This window comes from Salvelinus fontinalis, chromosome 33 (assembly GCF_029448725.1).
Source record: "Salvelinus fontinalis isolate EN_2023a chromosome 33, ASM2944872v1, whole genome shotgun sequence".
Lineage (NCBI taxonomy): Eukaryota > Metazoa > Chordata > Actinopteri > Salmoniformes > Salmonidae > Salvelinus > Salvelinus fontinalis.
Window position 1 is genome coordinate 7,455,122 of NC_074697.1, and position 16,103 is coordinate 7,471,224.

The 16,103-nt window shown below is 44.4% G+C and overlaps 1 protein-coding gene across 3 annotated transcripts; it reads left to right on the forward strand.

Annotated features, from left to right (window-relative positions):
• Positions 1 to 1,510: 1,510 nt before the first annotated feature.
• Positions 1,511 to 15,938, forward strand: LOC129831698 (P2Y purinoceptor 3-like). 3 transcript variants are annotated; one of them, XM_055895072.1, is made up of 4 exons: positions 1,511 to 1,599; positions 2,363 to 2,469; positions 12,254 to 12,692; positions 12,885 to 15,938. In XM_055895072.1, exons 3-4 carry the CDS (start codon positions 12,271 to 12,273, stop codon positions 13,588 to 13,590), a joined length of 1,128 nt encoding a protein of 375 aa, XP_055751047.1. In that variant the 5' UTR covers positions 1,511 to 1,599; positions 2,363 to 2,469; positions 12,254 to 12,270; the 3' UTR covers positions 13,591 to 15,938. The 3 variants fall into 3 exon arrangements, with proteins under 3 accessions (XP_055751047.1, XP_055751048.1, XP_055751046.1); XM_055895073.1 differs by lacking the exon at positions 2,363 to 2,469; XM_055895071.1 differs by lacking the exon at positions 1,511 to 1,599 and having other exon boundaries at positions 2,140 to 2,469.
• The last annotated feature ends 165 nt before the right edge of the window (positions 15,939 to 16,103 follow it).

Consider the following 16,103-nt stretch of genomic DNA (forward strand, 5'->3'; position numbering starts at 1 on the left):
TTGAGGACATACAGTGGGTTAAGCTATATTTCAGTTGAGGACATATTTCTTCAACGCTCCTGGATCCTGAACAGCAGCCAGGCTTCAGTATTGACAGATTCAATAAAAAGGTAATAAAAGTTGAGACAGGGCCAGAGGTGTGTTGTATTATTTCGATTGTTTTCCCTCTGGAGAGAACGTGATGAAGCTCATCCATCATCTTCTGCACTTTAGATTTACAGCATTAAACTGGCAGCAGCGTTGCTGCAGTGCAACCTACAGCATTAATGTTGAATACATTTCATTATATTTGACCGTACATTCTAGTGTTTTACTGTTGAAATGTCATTAAAGTCTTACAGTGTGACAGCTTTCCCCCTTTTTACTCGAGAACTACTTCTTGTGAGGAATTGATACAAGCAGAGCACACCACCGCTAACTAGCTAGCCATTTCACATCCGTTACACTCACCCCCCTTTCGACCTCCTCCTTTTCCGCAGCAACCAGTGATCCGGGTCAACAGCATCAATGTAACAGTATAACTTTGCGTCCGTCCCCTCGCCCCGACACGGGCGCGAACCAGGGATCCTCTGCACACATCAACAACTGACACCCACGAAGCATCGTTACCCATCGCTCCACAAAAGCCGCGGCCCTTGCAGAGCAATCGTCACCAATTAAAAGGCTATTAGTGCGCACCACCGCTAACTAGCTAGCCATTTCACATCCGTTACACCTTCAATATAAAAGTCCCCAAAGTCCCCAAAAAACTGATCCAAACGGATACATATAGTGGAATAATGCCATATTTGGACTAGACAATGCTAAAAAAAAAAAAAAAGTTGGAATGTTGTTTATATAACTTTTTAACGTTTTTTTTAATATACATTTTACAAACAGCAACAAAAAAAAACATTCAAATCGCACTGTGGATTTATTAGACTGCCTAAATGCATTGGGGACATTCATACAGTACATATATACACTGTATATGCACTGTTCAGCCTTACCTATGGAAGGTGCACCCATGAAATGGGGTATCAGTTTACTCAGTGACACCTACAGAACACAACCATGTAGAGTTTACACAAATATTGGTGTCATGGGTCTTATTAAAGGACTCTGAAACACTGTGAAATGAGCCACATTAAGCTCACCAGTCAACCTATGACATCCTCTCTGAATTACCCAAAATGATAAATCCCATATTGGTCTTTCACAGTCAGGCCAACCCAAGCTGTACTGTGCATTAGGCTAATAGTAGACCTACTATTAAAACAGATAAACGGAGTCAGAAATTCACTGGTTTCAGATGTTCCACCATTTTTTTCAGGTTTTCGTTCTCAAAGTCACCCTTTTTTTTAAACAGCAAAACAAAACAATTATATGGTCTAAGTACATAGCAATGCTTAAACCACACCAGGAGACCACTTTTGAAGTCTGGGGGGAAAAAATCGAATAAAATGTTGATTTTTGAGAACGGTTACCCTTTAATTGACGTGTGCAGCAGGCACGTGGCGCTACTGTTTGATTCGCCGTGGTTCTGTAGCACGCGAGATGGAGTTTGCAAAAGAATTGGCCACTGGATTGATGCAAATAATCGTGATATCATTTTGACAGGTAAGCGCAGGCTACTTTGTAGCTAGTTAACATTTAATAGAGAGTTTTTGGGAAAGTCTTTCCATTTTACCAGAAGACTGTTAGTGGTATCATTAGCATCACTATTTGTCCTGTTCCTTAATTGTTTGAAACCTGACCGTTTTACTTTATATTATCAGGCATGTTTTACCTTGCTTCAAAGTAGCCTATAGACAAAAATCCCACCATAGAAACGTGAAGGTAATAATTTTTTTATACATATCGGTGGGGATTAAGAAGTGAGTATAAGCAATGCCCACTGAAAAATAAGAGTGTATATGACGTATACCCTCCACTACCCGGTGTCCTGTTCAAGGCCCATGTAACGTAATTAGCACGGAGTAATGAGTTTGATTCTGTTTCCACATGCAAAAGTGATTGCTTTTGACAAACACTCTTTATTTGCCTTCCGAATGAAAAGTAGTTCGAAAATTCAAACATATATATATTTTAAGGAACATGTATGTTTCTGGACGATGCTGCCTTGTTGACGACATGACCGAGCGGCGCAGACTACTGTTCGGTCTGAGACGGCGCCCCTCCCTCAGTGGTTTTGCCAGTTCACGTTACGGGCCTTATAGACCGGTGCTGCGCGGCTCATCATCATCGAAACCGCCAAATGCCATTAATATCATGCTCTCTTGTGCTGCGAAAAACATGAAAATCAGTTGGACTTTATGAAGGCTCTCCATTGATTGGCTAACTTCTTTTTCTCATGAAAGTACTTCTTTGTTTGCGCTACTAGGCGACTGCCTGGTCAAACACGAGGTAGACTGAGGCACCTCCGCAGGGTTGGATCTCCCACTTGTTGACAGCTACAGAGAAAGTCGATCTTTTATCGCAGCTGCAGAGGTAAGAGTTACAATTTCACTTTAAATACAGACGAGTTTAAATAACCTAATTGGCACATTGTATAGTCATTATACCATAGTAGTCTGAAACATTTTCCCATATAATATAAATAATTTTGGCAATGGCTCTCCGAATTAAATATGATCAAAGACAATTTTTTTAGGCATGAGTTAATTACCTTAAAGGGGAATTTTGAGATCGAATTTTAAAAAATGATCATGAAATATACCCATTAATTCTTGAAGAATAAAATTGATAAATGCCTAATGAGCTTAGTTAAATTGTGGTACGTCATCAGAACCCAAGATATACACTTGTTTTACTCCATTGTTTGTAAATAAAGTAATGTTATCCAATACTGTCATAACCTCAAAACACGTTTTAAAACTAGAATCTTGTTTCGTGGATGGTCAGTCCTTTCATCCATAACTTTGTCTGTGAATTTGATAGTGGATACGTTTCTCCAGTCCTATCCCTCTGTTGTTTACCCAACCAGTGGCGTGCGGTAACTCCTATGTTATTGTTTGATCTTGCAGATTACCCCTTTAAACCACATAGCTATTTAAACCTGTCTTCACGTGTCAACAACACGAGGTGTCCTAATATTGCTGTTCAATAACCTTCACTGTGTTATGATGAAGGGTTGGGAATTTGTAGTCCTATTGCTGTAATTCGTAAAAACAGGAAATCCTCTTTTGGTGGTGCACTTTAGAGCAGCGCGTTGATAAAGCCAACCGTTGATAAAGCCAACCGTTGATAAAGCCAACCGTTGATAAAGCCAACCGTTGATAAAGCCAACCGTTGATAAAGCCAACCGTTGATAGAGCCAACCGTAGACTTACTCCTTCCTCAAGTACACACACTTTGTTTGAGATTCAATAATATTGGATTAGAAACAGCAAGGACTATGTTGTGCGTATGGAGTACAGTACCCACTCCGTTGTACAGCTTTCCATAGCTGTACCTTCTGTCCCAGACGTGTTTAGGCTACTCATTGTTTCCCATTTCCCCTTTTATGCATTTAACAGTGACATTTATTGTGGACTCCTGCTAAACTCTTCCTCTGCTGCTGAATAAATTCCTAGGGGAAACACGTCTAATTATTCATAAAAACACATTGGCTGATGAATGCTATACAGCTGGTGCTATGACAGTGTTCTCTTTAACACCTAGCAGCAGAATAGTGTGTGTGTCTGTGTACACCTGTGTGTGCATCTTTTGTGATGGAAAACATACTACGTGTATAGTGACCACGGCTGTGTTTCCGGTAACAGTCCTGTTGGGTCAGACCACCCCGGACATTAGTCAGGGTCCTGCGGGTGCTTTCTCTGTCTCCACTGGCACAGACATAGTTGACATAGAGGATGGAGGGAGGTTGAGAAGCAGTGTGTATTCTATGTTAACTCTCTCCTGGTCTGATGGGGGGTAACGTTCATTCAGGGATGGACGGACTATACAGGTTGGTGTCATTGCTACAGATGGTGGATTTGGGGAGTTCCTCACCTACATATTAAAGTGCTTTGAGACCTGGTGAGAAATAACAATACCATCCTGAACAAGGCAGTTAACCCACTGTCCCCCGGGCAGTTAACCCACTGTCCCCCGGGCAGTTAACCCACTGTCCCCACTGTCCCCCCTCACCTCTCTGATTCAGAGGGGTTGGGTTAAATGCTGAAGACACATTTCAGTTGAAGGCATTCAGTTGTACAACTGACTAGGTATCCCCCTTTCCCTTTCCTTTATTGGTCAGAGTTAACTGTCCTGCATGTCTCTGTAGTTTTAATAACGGTCCTTTCACCAGCTGCAGATTCACTTCCTCTTCGCCTTGCGAAACCATGACAACTTCTGACGATGCACTCGAGAGCGCTCTTCAGAGCATAAGTGCCTAAACACCCCTGTAGGATCTCCTTTTGGGTGTAACTGAAAGTCAGGAGCTGTAAGACTGTAGGGGTTTGGAGACTAAAAATAAGTAGTTTGTAGAATTGGTATTGAGCTACATGCTGAATAAGCTGTTCTACTCACTATGACATCAGATAGATAGCTTGATGTTGCACTTAGCAGAGCAGACCCGCGTCGGGACACTTAGCGGAGCAGACCCGCGTCGGGACACTTAGCGGAGCAGACCCGCGTCGGGACACTTAGCGGAGCAGACCCGCGTCGGGACACTTAGCGGAGCAGACCCGCGTCGGGACACTTAGCGGAGCAGACCCGCGTCGGGACACTTAGCGGAGCAGACCCGCGTCGGGACACTTAGCGGAGCAGACCCGCGTCGGGACACTTAGCGGAGCAGACCCGCGTCGGGACACTTAGCGGAGCAGACCCGCGTCGGGACACTTAGCGGAGCAGACCCGCGTCGGGACACTTAGCGGAGCAGACCCGCGTCGGGACACTTAGCGGAGCAGACCCGCGTCGGGACACTTAGCGGAGCAGACCCGCGTCGGGACACTTAGCGGAGCAGACCCGCGTCGGGACACTTAGCGGAGCAGACCCGCGTCGGGACACTTAGCGGAGCAGACCCGCGTCGGGACACTTAGCGGAGCAGACCCGCGTCGGGACACTTAGCGGAGCAGACCGGCGTCGGGACACTTAGCGGAGCAGACTGCTGCTTCTGTGCATCAGATCTGATTTTTAGCCTTTTTCCAGTCACTCCATGTTCTTCTAGCTTTTCCCTAACTGTGTCATCCCAGTGGGGAAGCCAGCTCTGATGACACTAATCCCTAATGGTAGGTATTGTTTGTTGTAATATTGACCCACAGTAGCACACAGAGATGTGGACCCAACTTGTTATCGTGAAGTGTTGGTGTCTCCGCTGGGCTAGGTGAGGGTCAGGTTTGGGTTAAAAATAAACCCTGGCAACTTCCACTTTTGCCCTTCTGTCTATTTTAGAGTTGTACCTCATCTGTTCTGAGATTGTTTGATGGTGTTTGTTTCTAAGGTTACAACGTCTGTCTCCAGATTGATTGATGATGTAAATGTATTAAATCATATATGGCCTTGGCTTTATAGTGTGTGCGTCAGAGCTTTAGACAGGGTGACCGCCCCCTCTCATCCATCCAGTAAAATCACAGAAGAGGAGACTGCAGCATTAGTCATTGATTAGTCTGAGGAAAAGATGCCTTCCTCGCATGGTCAGGGATTTAATCAGAGAATTTCATTATAGTGTGTGTGTGTAATCACTGTGCATGAGAAAGAGCAAATGGAAGATGAGGCTTAATGTTATCTTGTTGATATATCTGGTGTGTCTGGTTTTTGGTCACCTGCTCATGCAGTTCATAAATAAGTGTGTGTGTCTGACAGCTTCTGCAGTGTGTGAGTTTGCACCTGTCTATGCTTCCTGAAAAGTATCTGGATTAGACACAGCACCACATTAGGTGGCAATCTGGAGCTTTTCATTGGAAATGCACACACTCTTCAGAGAGGTTTCCAATAAAATGAGAGGCGTTGGGCAAACCCTTTGCCCAAAGGACCATGGCAGCAGTTCAGGGGGCTAGTGATGACATACACACACATTCACAGAGAGGGAGTACTTCAGCCAACGCACACATTCACAGAGGGAGTACTTCAGCCATCGCACACATTCACAGAGAGGGAGTACTTCAGCCAACGCACACATTCACAGAGGGAGTACTTCAGCCATCGCACACATTCACAGAGAGGGAGTACTTCAGCCAACGCAGACATTCACAGAGAGGGAGTACTTCAGCCAACGCACACATTCACAGAGAGGGAGTACTTCAGCCATCGCACACATTCACAGAGAGGGAGTACTTCAGCCATCGCACACATTCACAGAGAGGGAGTACTTCAGCCAACGCACACATTCACAGAGAGGGAGTACTTCAGCCATCGCACACATTCACAGAGAGGGAGTACTTCAGCCATCGCACACATTCACAGAGAGGGAGTACTTCAGCCAACGCACACATTCACAGAGAGGGAGTACTTCAGCCATCGCACACATTCACAGAGAGGGAGTACTTCAGCCATCGCACACATTCACAGAGAGGGAGTACTTCAGCCATCGCACACATTCACAGAGAGGGAGTACTTCAGCCAACGCACACATTCACAGAGAGGGAGTACTTCAGCCATCGCACACATTCACAGAGAGGGAGTACTTCAGCCAACGCACACATTCACAGAGAGGGAGTACTTCAGCCATCGCACACATTCACAGAGAGGGAGTACTTCAGCCATCGCACACATTCACAGAGGGAGTACTTCAGCCATCGCACACATTCACAGAGAGGGAGTACTTCAGCCATCGCACACATTCACAGAGAGGGAGTACTTCAGCCAACGCACACATTCACAGAGAGGGAGTACTTCAGCCATCGCACACATTCACAGAGAGGGAGTACTTCAGCCATCGCACACATTCACAGAGAGGGAGTACTTCTGCCAACGCACACATTCACAGAGAGGGAGTACTTCAGCCATCGCACACATTCACAGAGAGGGAGTACTTCAGCCAACGCACACATTCACAGAGAGGGAGTACTTCAGCCATCGCACACATTCACAGAGAGGGAGTACTTCAGCCAACGCACACATTCACAGAGAGGGAGTACTTCAGCCAACGCACACATTCACAGAGAGGGAGTACTTCAGCCAACGCACACATTCACAGAGAGGGAGTACTTCAGCCAACGCACACATTCACAGAGAGGGAGTACTTCAGCCAACGCACACATTCACAGAGAGGGAGTACTTCAGCCATCGCACACATTCACAGAGAGGGAGTACTTCAGCCAACGCACACATTCACAGAGAGGGAGTACTTCAGCCATCGCACACATTCACAGAGAGGGAGTACTTCAGCCAACGCACACATTCACAGAGAGGGAGTACTTCAGCCAACGCACACATTCACAGAGAGGGAGTACTTCAGCCAACGCACACATTCACAGAGAGGGAGTACTTCAGCCAACGCACACATTCACAGAGAGGGAGTACTTCAGCCATCGCACACATTCACAGAGAGGGAGTACTTCAGCCAACGCACACATTCACAGAGAGGGAGTACTTCAGCCAACGCACACATTCACAGAGAGGGAGTACTTCAGCCAACGCACACATTCACAGAGAGGGAGTACTTCAGCCAACGCACACACACTGTGATGTGGAATATTGGCACTCCCTTTCCATCCTCCTCACTTGTCATTCCTGGTATGACATGTTGTGAAACCATGCGTCACTGTTCAGACAATAGAAGCCTAGTATGTTTGTCTGAGATTGCTAGAGCTGACTTCCAAAGAAAGTCTAACACTTGCCCACTTGTGGTTTGGACTGAGAGAGATGTGGGTGATAATGATGTTGATGGTGAAGGGCATAGGAAAATAAATTGATGTTGCTGGTGACGGGGCTAGTTTAAGACATTGACATGAAGGGACTAGGATAAGAGAGATATGGTGAAGGGACTAGGATAAGAGAGATATGGTGAAGGGACTAGGATAAGAGATATGGTGAAGGGACTAGGATAAGAGATATGGTGAAGGGACTAGGATAAGAGATATGGTGAAGGGACTAGGATAAGAGATATGGTGAAGGGACTAGGATAAGAGATATGGTGAAGGGACTAGGATAAGAGAGATATGGCGAAGGGGCCAGGATAACAGAGATATGGCGACGGGGCCAGGATAACAGAGATATGGCGACGGGGCCAGGATAACAGAGATATGGCGACGGGGCCAGGATAACAGAGATATGGCGACGGGGCCAGGATAACAGAGATATGGCGACGGGGCCAGGATAACAGAGATATGGCGACGGGGCCAGGATAACAGAGATATGGCGACGGGGCCAGGATAACAGAGAGATCTTGAAACCACAGACATAAAGTCGTGGCCAAAAGTTTTGAGAATGACACAAATATACATTTTCACGAAGTTTGCTGCTTCAGTGTCTTTTGATATTTTTGTCAGATGTTACTATGGAATACTGAAGTAGAATTACAAGCATTTCATAAGTGTCAAAGGCTTTTATTGACAATTACATGAAGTTGATGCAAAGAGTCAATATTTGCAGTGTTGACCCTTCTTTTTCAAGACCTCTGCAATCCGCCCTGACATACTGTCAATTAACTTCTGGGCCACATCCTGACTGATGGCAGCCGATTCTTGCATAATCAATGCTTGGACTTTTGTGGGTTTTTGTTTGTCCACCCGCCTCTTGAGGATTGACCACAAGTTCTCAATGGGATTAAGATCTGGGGAGTTTCCTGGCCATGGACCCAAAATATCGCTGTTTAGTTCCCCGAGCCACTTAGTTATCACTTTTGCCTTATGGCAAGGTGCTCCATCATGCTGGAAAAGGCATTGTTCGTCATCACACTGTTCCTGGATGATTGGCAGAGGTGCTCTCGGAGGATGTGTTGGTACCATTCTTTATTTATGGCTGTGTTCTTAGGCAAAATTGTGAGTGGGCCCACTCCCTTGGCTGAGAAGCAACCCCACACATGAATGGTCTCGGGATGCTTTACTGTTGGCATGACACAGGACTGATGGTAGCACTCACCTTGTCTTCTCCGGACAAGCTTTTTTCCCGGATGCCCCAAACAATCGTAAAGGGGATTCATCAGAGAAAATGACTTTACCCCAGTCCTCAGCAGTCCAATCCCTGTACCTTTTGCAGAATATCAGTCTATCCCTAATGTTTTTCTTGGAGAGAAGTGGCTTCTTTACTGCCCTTCTTGACACTAGGCCATCCTCCAAAAGTCTTCGCCTCACTGTGTGTGCAGATGCACTCACACCTGCCTGCTGCCATTCCTGAGCAAGCTCTGTACTGGTGGTGCCCCGATCCCGCAGCTGAATCAACTTTAGGAGACGGTCCTGGCGCTTGATGGACTTTCTTGGGCGCCCTGTAGCCTTCTTCACAACAATTCAACTGCTCTCCTTGAAGTTCTTGACGATCCAATAAATGGTTAATTTAGGTGCAATCTTACTGGCAGCAATATCTTTAACTGTGAAGCCCTTTTTGTACAAAGCAATTATGATGGCACGTGTTTCCTTGCAGCTAACCATGTTTGACAGGGGAAGAACAATGATTCCAAGCACCACCCTCCTTTTGACGCTTCCAGTCTGTTATTCGAACTCAATCAGCATGACAGAGTGATCTCCAGTCTTGTCCTCGTCAACACTCACACCTGTGTTAACGAGAGAATCACTGACATGATGTCAGCTGGTCCATTTGTGGCAGGGCTGAAATGCAGTGGAAATGTTTTTGGGGATTCAGTTCATGTGCATGGCAAAGAGGGACTTTGCAATTAATTGCAATTCATCTGATCACTCTTCAGAACATTCTGGAGTATATGCAAATGGCCATCATACAAACTGAAGCAGCAGACTTAGAAAAAGGAATATTTGTGTCATTCGCGAAACTTTTGGCCACAACTGTACAATCCAAGAGTGGGTAGTGGGGGGCAGACAGACATTCCCACTGCTAAACACTGTACTTGGATTTCCAGCTCATTAATGTTTCTTATAAAAACAAGAAGTGACGCAGTCAGTCTTTCCTTAATGAACTCTTAGCCAAGAGAGACTGGCTGCATAGTATTTACATCAGTCCTCTGATTACAATGAAGGGCAAGGCGTACCGCTCCTCAACTCTGAGCCAAAAGAGACTGGCTGCATAGTATTTACATCAGTCCTCTGATTACAATGAAGGGCAAGACGTACCACTCCTCAACTCTTAGCCAAGAGAGACTGGCTGCATAGTATTTACATCAGTCCTCTGATTACAATGAAGGGCAAGACGTACCGCTCCTCAACTCTGAGCCAAGAGAGACTGGCTGCATAGTATTTACATCAGTCCTCTGATTACAATGAAGAGCAAGACGTGCCGCTCTGTTCTGGGCCAGCTGCAGCTTAACTAGGTGTTTCCTTGCAGCGCTGGACCACACGACTGGACAATAATCAAGATTAGACAAAACTAGATCCTGCAGGACTTTGTGGAGTGTGGTGTCAAAAAAGCAGAGCATCTCTTTATTACGGACAGACCTCTCCCCATCTTTACAGCCATTTAATCTATACGATTTGACCATAACAGTTTACAATCTAAGGTAACACCAAGTCATTTAGTCTCCTCAACTTGTTCAACAACCACACCATTCATTACCAGATTCAGCCTAGGTCTACAACTTAGTGAAGGATTTGTACCAAAAGCCATAACACAAGTTTTCTCAACAACAGGTTATGGTCAATAATATCACTGGCTGTACTGAAATCTAACAGTACAGTTCCCACAATCTTCTTATTAATCATTTCTTTCAACCAATCATCAGTCAATTGTGTCAATGCAGTTATGTGCCCTTCTCTATAAGTATGCTGAAAGTCTGTTGTTAATTTGTTTACAGAGAAGTAGCATTGTATTTGGTCAAACACCATGTTTTCCAACGGTTCGCTAAGAGCTGGCAGCAAGCTGATAGGTCTGCTGTTAGAACCAGTAAAGGCCGCTTTACCACGCGTTGGTAGTGGAATGACTTTGGCTTCCCTCCAGGCCTGAGGACAAAGACTTTCCTCTAGGCTAAGATTAAAGACATGACAGATAGGAGTGGCCATATTCGGCTACCATCCTCAGTATCTTTCCATCTTTGTCAATGCCAGGAGGTTTGTCATTATTGATCGAAATACTTTTTCCACCTCTCCCACACTAACTTTACAAAATTCAAACTTGAAATGCTTTTCTTTATTATTATTTTTTTATACCTTAATACCATGGCTTACTGTTCTTTGTTGGCATGTCCTGCCTAAGTTTGCCCACTTTGCCAATGAAGTAATCATTAAAGTAATTGGCAACATCAAATGGTTTTGAGATGAATAAGCCTTCTGATTTTGTTTTTGTTTTCTTTATCATTGATCTTGGCTTCATGATACATTTTCTTCCTCTTTTGTTGAGTTTAGTCACATTTCCTCAATTTGCAGTAAGTCAGCCAGTCAGCCAGTCAGCCAGTCAGCCAGTCAGCCAGTCAGCCAGTCAGCCAGTCAGCCAGTCAGCCAGTCAGCCAGTCAGCCAGTCAGCCAGTCAGCCAGTCAGCCAGTCAGCCAGTCAGCCAGCCAGTCAGCCAGCCAGCCAGCCAGTCAGCCAGCCAGCCAGCCAGTCAGCCAGCCAGCCAGCCAGATTTATTAGCCACTCCTTTTTCCCCATCAGAGATGCAGAGAAGCATATTTAGTTTCTTTAAAAAAAGAACCTTCAGTCAGCAGGAAAATAAATATATTTTTGACATGGAATTAAGCATAATGCTTATGGCTCTAGATTGCAGGAAAAAGGTGTTTCAGGTGTTTCAAAAATCCTAAATTATCCAATTTATGGACAGGGGTCCAAGCCCCCCTACAGAGCACCTCCCCTAGCAATCCTCATGTACTTTGTGCCCCCTCAGATTTTTGGGGTTCATGACGCCAGTGGGTCTGTGTGTATCTAACCTAACATAGTGTAAAAGTGTATGTATCTCTGTCTGAGCCTAAAAGAACGGGCCATAATGAATTATGGTCATTGTAGTTAATTACCACGTTTCTGCACTGAACTAGGCTGAAAACTACAACTCTCTTCAGCCCTGCATTCCACATAGTTCTTTACTTGATTTCTCTCGTTAATTATTTGATTTCTCTTTAGAGAAACGGTGCCGTTGGGCTCACACAAAAAAACTCAAAAGAATTCAAGTAATTGAACCGATGTCAGTCAATTAGTTATTTAACAACCACAAAAAAATAAATGTTGGTTAATTGCGCAGCACTGCAGGGTTGTCAACTTTGATGCAATTAACCCACTCCTCTCTTCCCCGTTTCAGAATGTGAAGCTGTTGCCATGTCAATATCCTCTCTAGAAGTGTTCTCTACGGAACCGTTCCTAAATGGAACATTCACAGCAGAAGGTTCCTCCTCTGGACCATACACAGAACCCCACTCGGAGGACTACCTCATCGCCTTGGGCGACAACAATGTCACAGGGTCAGACTGCACCTATAAGGAGGATTTTAAGCGCTTCCTACTTCCTGCCATCTATAGTGTGGTCTTCCTGATTGGTCTGCCTCTGAACGGAGTGGTCATCCTTAAGATCTGGAGGTCACGACCCAACCTGACCCGGAGCAACGTCTACATGCTCAACCTGGCCACGGCTGACTTCCTGTATGTGATGTCACTACCTCTGCTCATCTACAACTACGCCAGTCATGACTACTGGCCCTTTGGAGAGCTGGCCTGCAAACTGGTCCGCTTTCAGTTCTACAGGTAGTATAGCTACTCATTAACTGACATATTCCTATCAGTTTTATAGATTACTTGAAAAACTCATACTTACAGTTCTACAAGTAATAATGAGTCATACACTGCATGTTACCTTTCTGCGGAGAGAGCTTTGAGTGTATTGTAGAGAAAACCCTGTCATTATAACATCAGTGATGTTATTTATTGTTTCCACAGTAACCTGCATGGTAGTATCCTGTTCCTGACCTGTATCAGCCTCCAGCGCTACGTGGGCATCTGCCACCCTATGGCCGGCTGGCACAAGCAGGGGGGTCGCAGGCTGGCATGGGTGGTCTGCGGGGGAGTGTGGCTGGTGGTCGCCGTCCTCTGTGCCCCCACTTTCCACTACGCCTCCACAGGAACACAGCGTAACCGCACCGTCTGTTATGACCTGAGTCGACCGGAGCACTCGGCTGACTACTACCCCTATGGGATGGCTCTGACCTGCTTGGGCTTCCTGTTGCCTTTTATGGGCATCGTGGTGTGCTACTGTCGCATGGGCCACCTCCTCTGCCACCCGCCGTCCTATCAGGGTGTTAACATGGCCGCCTCAATGGAGAAACGGGACAAGGCGGTGAAGATGATAATCATCGTGGTGACGGTGTTCGCTGTGAGCTTCCTGCCGTTCCACCTTACTAAGACCATGTACCTGTTGGTACGAACCTTACCGGGTGCTCCGTGTGCTACACGGAACCTGTTCTCCGTGATCTACAAGTGCACCAGGCCGTTCGCCAGCATGAACAGCGTTCTAGATCCTATACTGTTCTATTTCACACAGCCGCGGTTCCTCAGGAGCACCAGAATACTGGTCACCAAGATCACCACTCTCAGAGACAGGGAACCAAGATCTGAGAAAGTGAGAAACCTCACCAAGAAACCTTGATTATTTAGAACCCATGTTTAACAAGAAGCTCATTCAATGATAAACTCACTTTGAAACATAAGAACTAAGGTGTGTGTGAAACATCCACAGTCCACAGTTGTATTACACCTAGATACATGGGTTTTGGGTACCTAGAACCCATCCAGAACCCTCATTGACTTCTGCTCTGCCAGCATGGCAACAAGTCAGTGTGTTTGCTACTGTGTTTGCTTGTGACTGTATGCTAAAATGCATGAAGTAGTCAGCCATAACACTGCGTTTGGTTGCCATAGTATTATGTAATGCATACTGCTAGTTGTTTACTATATGAGCCACTAGGTGGCGTGTATTACCTATATGTCCCATGGCCTTAAAGGGATAATCGACCCCAAACCACAAATTCCTATGATTAACAGTGTATAACACTAATGTATGAAAACAATATATATATTATTTTTTTGGGAACAAATGTTTTATTTTTAGCCATGTGAAAATCGATGTGGAATCTTTTGCAGCTCAAGTCAACTACAACACATGCAATGCTCTCTTTCTTGGCTGGCTAGCTAGCAAACGTAGCTACACACAACAATAGCAAAGTCAATATCAGCATGCGAAGTAGCTAGTTGGCTGTAAAATCACCTAAACAAACTGCACTATCAATTTAGGAGTATATCTCACTGTGTTCAGTTTGCAGTTCCTCTCGGCCCAGAGTGAGTACAGAATACGTTGCTATGGCAACACTGATCCATTCCAACGTTTCCCCACAGACACGCAGTGCGCATTGCGAGATGGTTCTTGAAGGAGAAAACTGAGTTGAATAAATTGGTACAGTGTTTTAGATTGAGCATATCTAAGTGAAATGTGTACTTTGTCATGATGATATTTGCCCGAGAAGCCGGTCTTTGGAGGATATATTGACACGGGTGATGTTAGGCCCGAGACACTGGCTATGAGGGAATTATTGAAACAATGTTGCAAATGCCGGAGAGACAGACTGCAAGGTTTATACAAATCTCCGCTGTTGAAAACTAAATGTTAGTATAAAAGAAATGTGAGATGATGTCTAGATGCTTTTTATAGTGGAGATCAAGTTGATACATTTCCTGGCTGGGTTGATGAGACAGTGGACTGCGCAGTGAGATGGAACAGAGTAAATAGGCATTTTAACGTCATAGATTTAGACAGTGGTAATTTGCGGAATAGACACCGGCTGGAATGTGGTTTTAACCAATCAGCACTCAGGATTAGACCCACCCGTAATATATATAAATGGATGGATGCGCTCTAGACAAGTATGCCCATACTATCTATTGGCCGATTTGGTGATCTGGAGTGCAGGTAATTGTTTTTTAAAACACTTTTATGAAATGTGATGAGAACCATGTAGCTATGACGCGTTCCTTCACGATTTCCTGATTTCACAGACTGACCGCTTCCAAGTTAAATCATGAAGAAATGTTTTACTTGACCTACCGATAGAACACATGCTTTCACCAAATTGACCAGAGTTTCATAAAAAAAAATATATATTCTGGGGGTGGATTATCTTTTTGAAATTGACTGTTTGGACTGGTGTGCTGTTTCCTGTGTGTACTGTACCTTTCCTATCTAATAGGTATTTAGACATTTTAAAAGTGAGAACGTCTGAGACAAACATTTTAAATGTATTAAAATAAGCACTTGTATGCATGACAAAACATGTCCCTGACATGTAGATGGATACTGATGCATTATGGTCTAATTCACTCAATAGTTGTGCCACTACAAGATGAGGTCTAGTTTTTGATTTTTCGTTAAATGTTGCTTAATGTGTTTTTGTTTTTCTGTTATTTTTTTCAAACCATGGCCTTGTAAATACATAAGTCTCCAAGAGAATGTCACAGGACTAACAGAGCAGCTGTTGTCCCTATGTGGATCAGCTGCAGAAGATTGGATTGCTCAATACCACAAAATGATTGGCTTGTTTTGGTCAAATGTGAGTGACAGCTGATGTTTTTGTTCCTAAGTCTGTCTGGAATGTGATGTGTATGTATAACCTCTTTCTTAGCATAAGGCCCTTAATGAAGTGATAACATAAGTTTGATATGTGGGGCACATGTCTGTATGGGTCTAATAGGAACCAAGGTAGATGTCAGATGCTCTTCTTGGAGCGGATATATTTCTGAGTCAGTGTATTTTTTTCTACAGTGAAATCTTATTTTTATAACATAACTGAATTATATTTTTGTTACAAATTTAGTTTTTCTTCACTTATGTTTGTATATGTATTTATTAGTTGTGTTGTTTCATACATGCCTCTGCTTTGTAGATGACCTCAAATTAACAAGCCTGTTGACACTGTAATAAACTTGCTCTTGTCAATAAAGATTGCATGTATCAACCGAATGTGTTTTATTCTGGTATACAGTTAATATATTCATTGGAAATGTTCTGTTCCTGCTCTGCCCCTCATCTACAAAAACAGTGGGAGCAGATTTTTGGGAGAGGTAGGTCACGCTCGACACTAAGAGCAAAAAGGATGGTGAACTTTTATA